The sequence below is a fragment of the Enoplosus armatus genome, chromosome 7, assembly GCF_043641665.1.
Source record: "Enoplosus armatus isolate fEnoArm2 chromosome 7, fEnoArm2.hap1, whole genome shotgun sequence".
In the NCBI taxonomy this organism is placed as follows: Eukaryota; Metazoa; Chordata; class Actinopteri; order Centrarchiformes; family Enoplosidae; genus Enoplosus; species Enoplosus armatus.
The window spans coordinates 456,668-470,000 of record NC_092186.1 but is presented as its reverse complement, the minus strand read 5'-3'; the positions used below and the strand labels follow the sequence as shown (position 1 = coordinate 470,000).

Below are 13,333 nucleotides of genomic sequence, written 5' to 3'. Positions count from 1 at the left end.
TCAATTCAGTTTTATTTATATAGCGCCAAATCACAACAAAAGTCATCTCATGACACTTTATAATGTTATTACAGAGACCCAACAGTTCCCACCATGAGCAAGCAATTTGGCGACAGTGGCAAGGAAAAACTTCCCTTTAAGAGGCAGAAACCTCGAGCAGAACCAGACTCTAGGTGGGCGGTCATCTGCTTTGACCAGTTGGGTTTGAGAGAGAGAGAGAGAGAGAGAGAGGGAGAGGGGGAGAGACAGACAGACAGACAGACAGACAGGCAGAGAAGTATGGCAGCACTAGCAGTAGAAATAGCAGCTATAATTATAATAATACTGGAAATATGACTGATAATAGTAGTTACAGCTGTAATAGTAGCTGAGATTAATAATAGCAATAACAGCTTTAATAGTAACAGAACTACGACTAAACATAATAACTGTAGTGATGAGAGTCAGGGAGGCCCATGGCAGCAGCAGCACCCAGGCGTACCAGGACCACGATCCACAGCAACCTGTGAGACGAGAAAGCACAAAGAAACTCCGGGGAAGATATAAAGTTAGTAACATGCATTGGACTGTGATGAATGTGCAAAGATGGAGAGGGAGAGAAGGAAAGCTCAGTGCATCATGGGAAGTCCCCCAGCAGTGTAGGCCTATAGCAGCATGACTAGGGGGCTGGTCCAGGCAGGCCTGAGCCAGCCCTTAACTATAAGCCTTATCAAAAAGCAAAGTTTTAAGCCTACTCTTAAAAGTAGAGAGTTTGTCTGCCTCCCGGACCCAAACTGGGAGCCGATTCCACAGGAGAGGAGCTTGATATCTGAAGGCTCTGGCTCCTGTTTGGCTTTTGGTGACTCTAGGAACCACAAGCAACCCTGCATTCTGGGATCCCAGTGCTCTAGTGGGGTAATGGGGTACTATGAGCTCTTTAAGATATGATGGTGCCTGACCAGTAAGAGCTTTGTAAGGATTTTAAACTCTATATTAGATTTTACAGGGAGCCAGTGCAGAGAAGCTAATACAGGAGAAATATGATCTATTTTCCTGGTTCCTGTCAGTACACGTGCCGCAGCATTCTGGATCAGCTGGAGAGTCCTCAGGGACTTATTGGGACAGCCTGATAATAAGCAATTGTAATAATCCAGCCAAGACGTGACAAATGCAACAAATTTTTCTGCATCTGTTTGAGACAGGATCTTCCTGATGTTTCAATGTTACGTAGGTGAAAGAAGGCAGTCCTTGAAGTTTGTTTTACGTGGGAGTTAAAGGACATGTCCTGATCAAAGACAAGTCCGAGATTCCTCACGGTGGCGCTGGAGGCCAGGGCAATGCCATCTAGGGTAACATCTAGCGGGTCCTTAGATACTGTGTTTCTGAGGTGTTCAGGGCCAAGAACAATAACTTCTGTCTTGTCTGAGTTCAACATCAGGTAATTACAGGTCATCCAGGTCTTTATGTCCTTAAGGCATGCTTGGAGCTTGGCTAACTGATGAGGTTCTTCTGGCTTGATCGATAAATATAGCTGGGTATCATCCACATAGCAATGAAAATGTATGGAGTGTTTTCTAATAATATCCCCTAAAGGAAGCATATATAAGGTGAATAGTATTGGTCCAAGCACAGAACCTTGTGGAACTCCATGACTGACTTGAGACTTGTTGAATACTGGTCATTAAAGACTTGAGACTTGTTGAAGATTCAAGACTTGGACTGTGACTAAAGCTTTGCCTGCTCTGTGTTTGGTTGCAGCGGTCTGCAGAGTCCTGTCCTGGGGGAGAGCGTCAGCATGTACAGACCTGCAGACGACCAGCAGAGCTTCTACCACGACCTCATGGTGACACAACATGGAGTTAATCACATGATACAATAAAACTGTTAATGTCAAATATTGATAAATTGATCAATGACTTGATGTGTCCTCAGAATCAGCTGACCAGTCGTCTTCAGGAGTCAGACAGCAGACAAGAGGTGGAGGAGGAGTCCAGGAGGAGGAGCCTGTCTGTGGTTCCTGGCCGCTCCCAGTCCTCCCTCTGGTCCAGGAGGAAGCAGCAGAGCTGTGGAGGAGACCCAGTGGTCAGCGCCACTGTGCGGCAGCTGCAGCAGCTCGGAGTCGATGTGGACGAAGACGATCTGACCGAGTCTGACAGAAGAAAACACCAAACTGTAGAGAGCAGCAGGTACAGACCTCACCTGGTCACACCTGATGGTTTCAACTGTCCGCAGCTGATCCAGTTTCAAATTCAGAGTTCACTGATCCAGTATTTATATTGTCCTGCATCATATAGCTGCATCATATAAAGGGTATGATAGTCCACAATATGATACTATCAGTCCTGATCCTGATCTCTTTAACACCTGAAAGCTGAGACGTTGCGCTTTACAGCCAGGTTTAGGTTTTAAAGGGTTAAAACCTAAGCCTCAAAATGTCCGCCTGGACTTTTTTGCTTATTTTGACTGAGAGACGCGAGTGAAATTACCGTAATGACACCATATTGGCTGTAAAGCGCAACGTCTCAGCTTTCAGAAACCGTTGGAATTTTTCTGATAACGCAAACCGTGACGTAATTATGGTGATCCAAAGTGCGCTGGCGCAAACGTGTCTCCTACGACACACTCTGTGTTAAAGGGTTAAAGAACAATGACCAGATACAAACTGAGCGTCAGTTTACAGTGTTTAATCAAACGGCGCTCTCTGGTGGACTAACTGTAACAGAGACTCTGAATGAACTCTACATGGTCTCACTGTGTGTTTGTTTCTATGTTTGTTGTCAGCACTCTGGCGAGCATCAACCCGGCAGCGGTTCTGTCCAGACTGAGCGTGTCCGAGCCGACAGCCAGCTCCCTGTTCCCGGGAGGCAGCGTGGATCTGAGTCTGGAGGCGAACGCCATTGCGCTGCGCTACCTGAGCGACTCCCAGCTCAGCAGGCTGTCTCTGGGAGGCCATGCCTCTCGCCCAGTCTCCACCTCCTCTAATGACTCCCTGATGTCGCCTAGCAACATGTCTCTGGCCACCAGGAAGTACATGAGGAGGTATGGCCTGATCGAGGAGGAGGAGGAGGAGGAGGAGGCAGCGGCAGCTCACCAACCGCTGTCTGAAGCTCTGAATGTGCATCTCCTCCCTCAGAGTCAGCTGATCAGGGACCTGCGGCCAAAAATGCAGCTTTTAGCCAGCTGCACCACACCGAACACCGCCGACAAGGAGAACTGTTCCAGCAGGCGGCCATCTTTAGTGAGGGCGAGCAGCCTTCAGACAGAAGGATCGGTGGGAAACATTCTGGACCTGAGCCGCCTGAGACAGCTGCCCAAACTCTTCTAACACCAGAAAACCAGCCACTGATCAGACTGATTTTAAAAGCTGTTATTTTTTAAATGGAGTCTTGTGTGTCTGAGGTGCTTGGTGTGGAGACACTGGTCAGCTGCCCAAACTCTTCTGACTCACAAAACAGCAGAAAACCAGTTGTCTGACTTTAGAAACTGTCATATTGGAGTTTGGTATGTTAAGTATGGAAACACTGCTGGTCTGATTCAGGTCCTGGTTGTCATGGTCAGACTGGTTTTACTGGAAATCTGCCACCTTTAGATTGTCTGTTTTCAGAGGTTTGTGTTCATGAACTTTGTTTTTTTGTACGTTTTATCTTTTTCGTCACTTTGGTTTTTTTATGTTACACTTTTTTTTAATGTCTTTTGCACAGATCTTTTTATATTTATGATTCCATAAATAAAATTCATAATACTTTTAGTACCTGAGTACATGTTTATATCACAGTGTTAAATGGCACGTCTGGAGACGCATGGCTCAGCACTGACATCTGGAGACGCATGGTTTTCACTTGACAGGAAGGGGATGAAAAACTAATCTGTCAGACAAATGTAGTGCAGTAAAAAGTACAATAGAAGTGTATAGTAACATAAAATGGAAATATTCAAGTAAAGTACAAGTACCTTGAATTTGCAGTGAAGAACAGTACTAGAGTAAAGGTACTTAGTTATATTCCACCTCTTGCTGTGTTCAGGGTGTAAGAACAACACAGTTGTCTGCATTGTTCAGTTTCCTGTTGAGTGATGGTGGTTTCGGCCCCCTGCTGGTCGGACGTGGTCCCGCAGCCGTTATTGATCAGTGATCAGCTGCTTTGTGTCTACGTGTTTCCTGGAGCTGTTGACTAACAGACGATCAATGTCTCAAAGGTTGATGTGATGTTTCAGTGCTCTGCAGGACACTGACCTGAGTTCAGCTCAAACTTAACACATCTGGCTGTGTGAACACACTCGACCACCTGTTCAGGTAAGATTTTACTAATTTTACTGAATGTTTTTCTCCATCAGGTTCAGTCGTTCCTCTTTCTGGGTTTTTTATCCTGAAACTTGAACAGTTTCTCTCCTTTGGTCTTTTACAATTCTTGTTTTTTGTATTTTCCACCTTTTTATGTTCTTTCTCTTTGCTAAGATTTTGTGAATCAATTTTCTTTTTTCTTATTTTTGGTATAAAATAACAAAGAAATATTAGAAAGTCTCAGTTTGGAGAGAAAAGTCTTGAGAATAAATTCAATACAAAACACTTTTATGTTGGTGATTATTAATGTTTATGTGGACATGTAATTTTAAGCAACTGAGTTTAATCTCAATATTCTTGTTCTTATCTTTAAGTTCTCACTTTAAAGTTTTCTGTGTTTAATCTCAGTCATCGTACATCAGTGACAAATCTGCATAATCCACAGATTTAGAGACGGGGGCCTGCTTGATGTTTGTTATTTGTGTCTGCTGGTTGTGTTTGTTGTCTGTCTCTGCTGGTTGTTGTGTTGTCTTGTGTCTGCTGCTTGTTGTGTTGTCTTGTGTCTGCTGCTTGTTGTGTTGTGTCTGCTGCTTGTTGTTTTGTTGTCTGTGTCTGCTGGTTGTTGTGGTGTTTGTGTCTGCTGCTTGTTTGTGTCTGCTGTTTATTTTGTTTGTGTCTGCTAATTGTTTCTGCTGGTTGTTGGTTGTGTCTGCTGGTTGTGTGTGTTGTTTGTGTCTGCTGGTTGTTGTGTTGTCTGTGTCTGCTGGTTGTTGTGTTGTTTGTCTGCTGGTTGTTGTGTTGTCTGTGTCTGCTGGTTGTTGTGTGTGTTGTTTGTGTCTGCTGGTTGTTTGTTGTGTGTGTTGTTCGTGTCTGCTGTTTGTTGTGTGTGTTGTTTGTGTCTGCTGTTTGTTGTGTGTGGTGTTTGTGTCTGCTGGTTGTTGTGGTGTTTGTGTCTGCTGGTTGTTTGTTGTGTGTGTTTGTGTCTGCTGTTTGTTGTGTGTGTTGTTTGTGTCTGCTGGTTGTTGTGGTGTTTGTGTCTGCTGGTTGTTGGTTGTGTGTGTTGTTCGTTTCTGCTGTTTGTTGTGTTGTGTGTGTGGTTTGTGTCTGCTGTTTGTTGTGTGTGTTGTTTGTGTCTGCTGGTTGTTTGTTGTTTGTGTCTGCTGTTTGTTGTGGTGTTTGTGTCTACTGGTTGTTGTGTTGTGTGTGGTGTTTGTGTCTACTGGTTGTTGTGTGTGTTGTTTGTGTCTGCTGGTTGTTGTGTCTGCTGGTTGTGTCTACTGGTTGTTGTGTCTGCTGGTTGTGTCTACTGGTTGTTGTGTCTGCTGGTTGTTGTGTGTGTTTGTGTCTGCTGGTTGTGTGTGTTGTTTGTGTCTGCTGGTTGTGTGTGTTGTTTGTGTCTGCTGGTTGTTGTGTGTGTTGTTTGTGTCTGCTGGTTGTTTGTTGTGTGTGTTGTTTGTGTCTGCTGGTTGTTTGTTGTGTGTGTTGTTTGTGTCTGCTGTTTGTTGTGTGTGTTGTTTGTGTCTGCTGGTTGTTTGTTGTGTGTGTTGTATGTGTCTGCTGGTTGTTGTGTGTGTTTGTGTCTGCTGGTTGTTGTGTGTGTTGTTTGTGTCTGCTGGTTGTTGTGTGTGTTGTTTTTGTCTGCTGGTTGTTTGTTGTGTGTGTTGTTTGTGTCTACTGGTTGTTGTGTGTGTTGTTTGTGTCTGCTGGTTGTTGTGTGTGTTGTTTATGTCTGCTTGTTGTGTGTGTTGGTGGTTGTTGCTGTGAATGTTACGAGAAATGTATTTGAGTGTGTTTTAATGTTTCCCTTCTCATGATGTCAGATAAACTATAATAATAAAAATGAATGATTTAGGTGCTTCAATTAAAATCAATTATTAATTTATTAGTTTTCATGATAAGACAGATAAAACAGTCATGTGACTGTGTGATGTGAGAAATAAAAAGTAAATAAATAAAAGCTAACCTCTGATTGGCTCCCTATCCAGAATGAGGGCTGCTGATAGGCTATTGGTTCTGGCGTTCCTGCCGCTCATCTCGGTCGTCCGTCCAGACATTTGCAGCGCCAAGCCCAGAGACCTCGCCCTGGAACCGCGCTGCATCTACCGCAGCCCTGACTCAGAGACCCCCGAGGGCCCCACCTCAGAGCCTGAGCCGGTCCCCGAGTCCACCAACCCCCGAGTGTGGGAACTGTCGAAGGCCAACGGCCGCTTCGCGCTGTCGCTGTACAAACAGCTGGCCCTCAGCAAGACCCCCGAGTCCAACATCTTCATGTCCCCCATCAGCATCTCCACTGCGTTCGCCATGACCAAACTGGGAGCCTGTAACCAGACGCTGCAGCAGATCATGAAGGTTGGAGAGAGAAACAAAGATCTCATCCAGGGTTTAAAGTTAATCTTCATAATCACTTGATAATCAGTTGAGCTGCTGAAGCTGTTTTGTTAACCAGTAAGCCAGTTTCCCTGTTTTTAGTCGTCAGTGATGGAGAATATAACCACGTCCCTGTGTGTCCCCGTCTGCAGGTGTTTGAGTTCGACACCATCAAAGAGAAGACGTCGGATCAGGTCCACTTCTTCTTCGCCAAACTTAACTGTCGTCTGTACAGGAAGAAGGACGAGACCACCGAGCTGATCTCAGCTAACCGACTGTTCGGAGACAAATCTCTGATGTTCAACGAGACGTATCAGAACATCAGTGAGATGGTGTACGGAGCCAAACTGCTGCCCCTCAACTTCAAGGTAACGTGATCTAACACGAGTCCTCTTCATCATGTGAACCTGTCAGGGTTCATGCTTTAAAGTCCAATCATTGTCGCGGGGTTCTATTTCAACTCCTCAAAAAAAACCTAGAAAATACTGTGATGGTGTGATTTATTGAAGGTGAGAATATTTACAAAAACATGTAACAGATGAAAAACAAATCAAAAATACTCAATACAAAAAAACAATACAGAAAAGGAGTTCCTCAACAACTCATATCTTCAAAACAATATTAAAAAAAGATACACTCCAATATGCTCTCAAGGTTCAGTATATGTCACCTTCTATGTAACTCAGGTAAGACTGCCTGATCCAGTGCCAAGGCAGCCCCTTTTAAACCCATTGCCCCTCCCATTAGGCTGAATAATTACAGAAGAAAAATCCAATTTACACCTTTTCTTGCAAGATAAGGCATTTACAGTTTCTTAAACCCACGTATATTTTGAATATGTATCATCTATATTTTCCTGAACATTTCCTCTGTTCAAAGCAAGTGATTTGAAACAAAATGTAATACTATAAACAAGAAACATGATTCTGCCGTTCACGTGACCATGAAAATGCTCGAGCACATCCTATTTAACGGAAACCAATGTTCTGCCAACCAAACTTGTTGATGGGTGACGGCAGGGTGAGTATGCGCCGCATCTCCACATGTCATGATGTTTGTGTGAATGTATGCATAAATGACAATAGAACCACCAAGTGTGCACCCTTGGGCGCACTACCGAAACAGAGGGAAGAAGTGTGTGTGTGTCTTAGATAATAATAATAATAATATATCATTAATAATCAGATCATTGATCGATAAACACCATACTAATAACCTTGGTTCTGTGCTGCAGGAGAACCCGGAGAAGGCCCGGGTCACCATCAACAACTGGATCTCCAACAAGACAGAGAACCTGATCCAGGACACGTTGCCACCGGGGGTGCTGGACTCCAACACAATCCTGGTCCTTGTCAACACCATCTACTTCAAGGTACCTGAGCTGGCACCACATACACACCTCCTCCTGTCACACCTGTAGTTCACCTGTAGTTATGGAGCCCTGAACTAAAAGGCTGAGTCTGCAGTCATGCTAGCAACTCTGTGAGGCTGTTCTTAAACACCCTGAAGCTTTGAGCTAAATGCTAACATCAGCATGCTAACATGCTCACAATGACAATGCTAACATGCTGATGTTTAGCAGGTATAATGTTTACCATGTTTAGCGTGTTAGCATGCTAACATTTGCTAATTATCAGTAAACACAGAGACTGATGAATGTCATCAGTTCTGCAGGTATTTGGTCATAAACCAAAGTATTGGACACATCAGAATCAGAAAGACTTTATTGATCCCCGGGGGGAAATTGTACAGTACCGGTGCTCCCATTCAAGATTAGCATAAATTTAGAAATAAAAAAGTATGTACAAAATACAAAAATAAGAAATAGAAAATAAAAATATACACATTTACAATATTTAAGTGAAAAATAAAAGTAAAACAGCAATGTATATGTATGTCTATGTGTGTGTGTGTGTGTGTGTGTGTGTGTGTATATATATATATATATGTGTGTATGTCATTTAAGAATAAGTAATATTGAGGTAGTATATGTAGAAGATTTCCAGTCTGTGTCTTGGGAGGAGTTGAACAGTTTGATGGCCACAGGCAGGAATGATTTGGTTTGAAATGCTGACGTGGACTCATTTCTTTTCTCAGGGTCAGTGGAAGAACAAGTTCGACAAAGATAACGTGTATGTCTCAGACTTCCACGTCAGTGGGAGTCGGACCTGCTCGGTCAACATGATGTACCAGGAGACCAGGTTCAGGTACAGGTACTTCCCCGACGACAAGGTGCAGGTGCTGGAGATGCCGTACCGCGGAGACGACATCACCATGGTGATCATCCTGCCGAGCAGAGACACCACGCTCACTGAGGTAATCCTGATGCTCAGTGGGAGGTCTTTAAATCCTCTCTTCACATTGAGACCTGATGTTCCTGCTCAGCTCATTATTTAACGTCTGTGCTCCTCATTGGAGCTCATATTCGGTCCTTCTCCTATAAACCTTCTGGAGACTCTGATGTCGTTTGAATTTGGCAGTTTTTACGAAAAGCTGCAGTGGAACCAGACTGTGACTGCTGACGCCCCCTACAGGCTGCAGAGCTCTTTACAACCACAATCTGAGCAAACAACACTGATGATTTATCTGTTTGGAAGTTTGCCCTGAAGGTGGCGCTACACTACACTACAAGTTCACACAACAAGAGAGTTTTTGTTCCTCATATACAGCAAGAAGTTGGGAAGACGGAACAAAACATTTATGCAGTGTCATATGATAATAATCAATAATTAGGTCATAACATTTATAATAAGGTCTGAGTTATTCAAGGAGAATTGGACTGTTTGTATTTATATGATACAATTGATCAATATCTTTCATATAATCAATAAAAGACTGCCAGATCTTGGTTTTACTCTAAAGTTTAAAATTGTATGGAATCATTCCCATCCCATGACAGTAGTTAATATTAGTTCTGTAAGAATAACAGCGTGGACATTAATAAGGTTATCAAGAAGGCAAATTTCAGGGTCTTGTGGGAAATGATTCCCATTGATTTGTGACAACATTAGATGATACGATTTATTATTAGTATTCTGTATTTTACCAAGTGGGACGGAGGAATGTGAGTTAAGTTAGTGTCATTTAGATGAACTGAATATACTGAAACTTATCTAGTTCAATGAAAAGTAGATTACTACCTCTCAGTTGAGGATGTTTCATTCTGCAGTGTTGAAGAACTGAGATCAGCATGTTACAGACGTCTGCATGAAATAAAGGCATGAATGAAAATTTCTGCATCTGACCTGTGAAATGTGGTGGAAGACAAAAGACGTCTTCGTCATATATTTATGTTTTTCCAAAATAAGTGAAGGGAGAAATGCAACAGCAGGTTTGTGACTGAAAGACATCCAGACTGAGGCTGGTACTTCTTCAACCATTAGTGTTTGAGTTTTGTCTTTGTTTCAGTGGAGAACGTTTTCAGGCAGCCGTGATTTAAATGTAATTAAACAATGTTCAAGTTTGAGGAGATAATCAGGGTCTCCAGGAGGGATGGAAACATAAACCTGAGTGAGAAAGAGGAATGTCATTTAATTCATGCAGGGTGTTTCCACCTGGGAACATGTACAATGACAAAAGCAGTGGTTCTGATACAGAGCCTTGTGGTTCTCCACAGGAGAGAACATGACAGGAGGGAAGTTGTTACAGACAAATATGAACAGAACCATAGGAGTGCGGAACCAGGCGGAACCAGGGCAAATCGTGTCATTAGACTTTGGTACTTCCTGTGTCTGAGTGTATTTGTGTGTGTGTTGAGGTGGAAGAGAGTCTGGACCTGACGAAACTGACCGACTGGTTGGATGAGATGAAGGAAACCACCGTCTCTGTCCATGTCCCTCGCTTCAGGGTGGAGGACAGTTTCAGTCTGAAGGAGAAGCTGCAGGCCATGGGACTGACCGACCTGTTCAGCTCTGAGAAGGCCAGTCTGCCAGGTGAGGGGGCGGACACACACACCTGTGATGCAGGAGGTTTATCATTCTCTCGAATTACATATCTGTGATCTCAAGTGCCTCAAACAAACAAGTCCAGGATCCAGATCAAACTGTATGTATAAAAGTGACTGTGGACATTACAGGACGTCCAGGTGACGGCGTGTAGTTACCTGGTTAGAATTATCTACAAAACACCGCGCCACTCTGAGAACACCTGCTGCAGACAACGTGGGGCGTTCAGGGACAAATGTGAGGGAGGGGCATTCCCTGACTAAAGTGAGCATGGGGCGTTCAGGGACTAAGGTGAGCGTGGGGGGTTCAGGGACTAAGGTGAGCGTGGGGGGGGTTCAGGGACTAAGGTGAGCGTGGGGGGGGTTCAGGGACTAAGGTGAGCGTGGGGCGTTCAGGGACTAAGGTGAGCGTGCGGCGTTCAGGGACTAAGGTGAACACGTTCAGGGACTAAGGTGAGTGTGGGGCATTCAAACATTAAGACGAGGAGGTCCGAACTTTTTTTTTTTGATGACTTGTACAACATGTCGGGTGATGTTGACCAATAGGAGCACAGAGTGCTCTTTAACTGTACTTGAAGTTTAAGAGAAATATAAGAGAATATAATACAGGTATTCTACATGAATACATGTGTTTATATATGTATTATACAAGTATTCTACATGAATACATGAGTTATATATGTATTATACAAGTATTCTACATGAATAAATGTGTTTATATATATATATGTGTGTATATATATATATGTATATATGTATGTATATATGTGTATATATGTGTATATATATATGTATATATGTGTATATATGTATATATATATATATATATGTATATATGTGTGTATATATATATGTGTATATATATATATGTGTGTATATATGTATATATATATATATATGTTTTATACAAGTATTCTACATGAATACATGTGTTCTTGTTGGTGAGTTGTTTTTGACACTGTTGGCATTTCCAGTAATAATAAAGTGTGTGTGTGTGTGTGTGTGTGTGTGTTTTTCAGGGATGCTGGAGGACGGCAGTGATGGTCTCCACATCTCGGACGCCTTCCATAAAGCCTTCCTGGAGGTCAGTTAGATACTGCTGACATCACTGACAGCTGCTCACTGATTGGCTTATAGTTACAGCTGAGGGTTAGTGTATATAGTCACCTGTGTAGACGGAGATCAGGTTAAGTATCTATATATATATATATATATATATATATATATATATATATATATATATTTCGATGTATACAAAGAGTGAAATGTTTTATTAAGTCGTCCTGGTTTTGGCCGTTACTCTTTTCCCTGATGCTGGTTTCCAAAAGCCCTGGACCTACATGTGACGCTTCTTCCAATTATATATTCTGTAAATACAATAAAAAGGGCTGTTTTAAAACCTTCAACAGATTAGAATAAAATCCTGATTTTTTTTTTTTTTGCTGTGGCCCTAAACATAGTCAAGTTTAAATGTTTTGAAAAAAATACATGAATGGATCTAAAAGTTTCCACCATTAGTTTGTTAGTTTAAAATTCCCAGAAAACACACAGAGGTCATGCACGTGTCCTCTGTGATCCAGAGTCAGAGTGGCCTGGATCCTGGATAAACTGTTTTGTGGTCTGCAGGTGAACGAGGAGGGCAGCGAGGCGGCAGCAGCCACCGCCGTGGTGGCAATCGGACGCTCCATCAACTTAAACCGGGAGCATTTCCAGGCCGACAGACCGTTCCTGCTCCTCATCAGAGAGTCGACCATCAACACGTTGCTGTTCACCGCCCGAGTGGCCGACCCCTGCAACCAATAAGAAGCGTCGAGCCGCTGCTGAGCTCCAAATCATCAAAATGCTAAAATAATCTACATTTTTCCTTTGTTACAACCCAGCAAACATTGTGACGACGTAAAAAGAATAATCAGAACTTTTCCTTCCTCTTCTGTGTTTGTGTCCAGTCCCTCCACATTCTGCAGATTCATGCTACATGCTATGTGCTACGTGCTACAGTTTAGACCAACAGCATATAATGACACATATTCCTTCAGATTTCAGTTCTGGTGGATTTGGAGACACCTCTAGTTACTGGATACGAATGATAACGTTGGCATCCAGCACAGGAACGGCGGACTCCGCCACTGACCGTGCAAACTACTATATGGAGAGGTACTTCATGTGTAAATACATTAATACAACTGAACTGCCAACGTTTAGGTCGGTGATGTCAAATTTGCATTAATACAACTACGACTTGAATTAGCAGAAGCTGCGCGTTTCGAGCATTAATCCGTTATTTCTACCAACCGGTTATTGATGACTGTTTAGTCTGAACGTCGTTTGTTAACAGTTTGAGCTCCTTCAGGTGTTACAGCTGAATCAGACTGAGGTTATGTTTCTTTACTCTGGGAATCAATGCTGTTAGCGAGGCGCCCGCCCCCACTATAGTCACGTCACCACCTGACCACAGTTTGCTGGGAAGCTGAATTGTGGGTAATGAGTGTTGGTAAAGGAAGAGGCGAGTCTGGCGGTCGACACTTAAAGTGCTTTATTTCCTTTGAAGGAGATGCGACCTGTGAGTGATCTAGTGGTCATGGTGAAAGAAGCTTCTTCACATTTTTCTTAACTAATAATCAACCTTTGGCCTCACCCCCCACCCCCACCCCCTCCACCAACATGTTTTAGCAACAGAGACATGCGACATAAAAGATCTTCACATAAAACCGTCCAGGTTCTTCTACTACAGAACTTAAGTACCTCCTCTTTAAAAAATGTACAGT

At 43.1% G+C, this 13,333-nt stretch overlaps 2 protein-coding genes across 2 annotated transcripts in view; both read left to right on the top strand.

Annotated features, from left to right (window-relative positions):
• stil (STIL centriolar assembly protein) overlaps window positions 1-3,658 on the top strand; it is a 15,272-nt gene extending 11,614 nt beyond the window's left edge. Inside the window, exons 14-16 of the mRNA XM_070909402.1 lie at window positions 1,738-1,822; window positions 1,912-2,165; window positions 2,761-3,658. Of these exons, the coding sequence (XP_070765503.1) occupies window positions 1,738-1,822; window positions 1,912-2,165; window positions 2,761-3,304 (883 nt within the window). The 3' untranslated portion in view covers window positions 3,305-3,658. The remainder of the gene's footprint in view (window positions 1-1,737; window positions 1,823-1,911; window positions 2,166-2,760) is intronic.
• A 483-nt stretch (window positions 3,659-4,141) lies between these two features.
• serpinc1 (serpin peptidase inhibitor, clade C (antithrombin), member 1) lies at window positions 4,142-12,371 on the top strand. The gene is made up of 8 exons (XM_070909333.1): window positions 4,142-4,270; window positions 6,244-6,607; window positions 6,778-6,993; window positions 7,860-7,997; window positions 8,723-8,941; window positions 10,383-10,557; window positions 11,588-11,652; window positions 12,195-12,371. The coding sequence occupies exons 2-8, from the start codon at window positions 6,245-6,247 to the stop codon at window positions 12,369-12,371; spliced, it is 1,353 nt and encodes a 450-aa protein (XP_070765434.1). The 5' UTR covers window positions 4,142-4,270; window position 6,244.
• The last annotated feature ends 962 nt before the right edge of the window (window positions 12,372-13,333 follow it).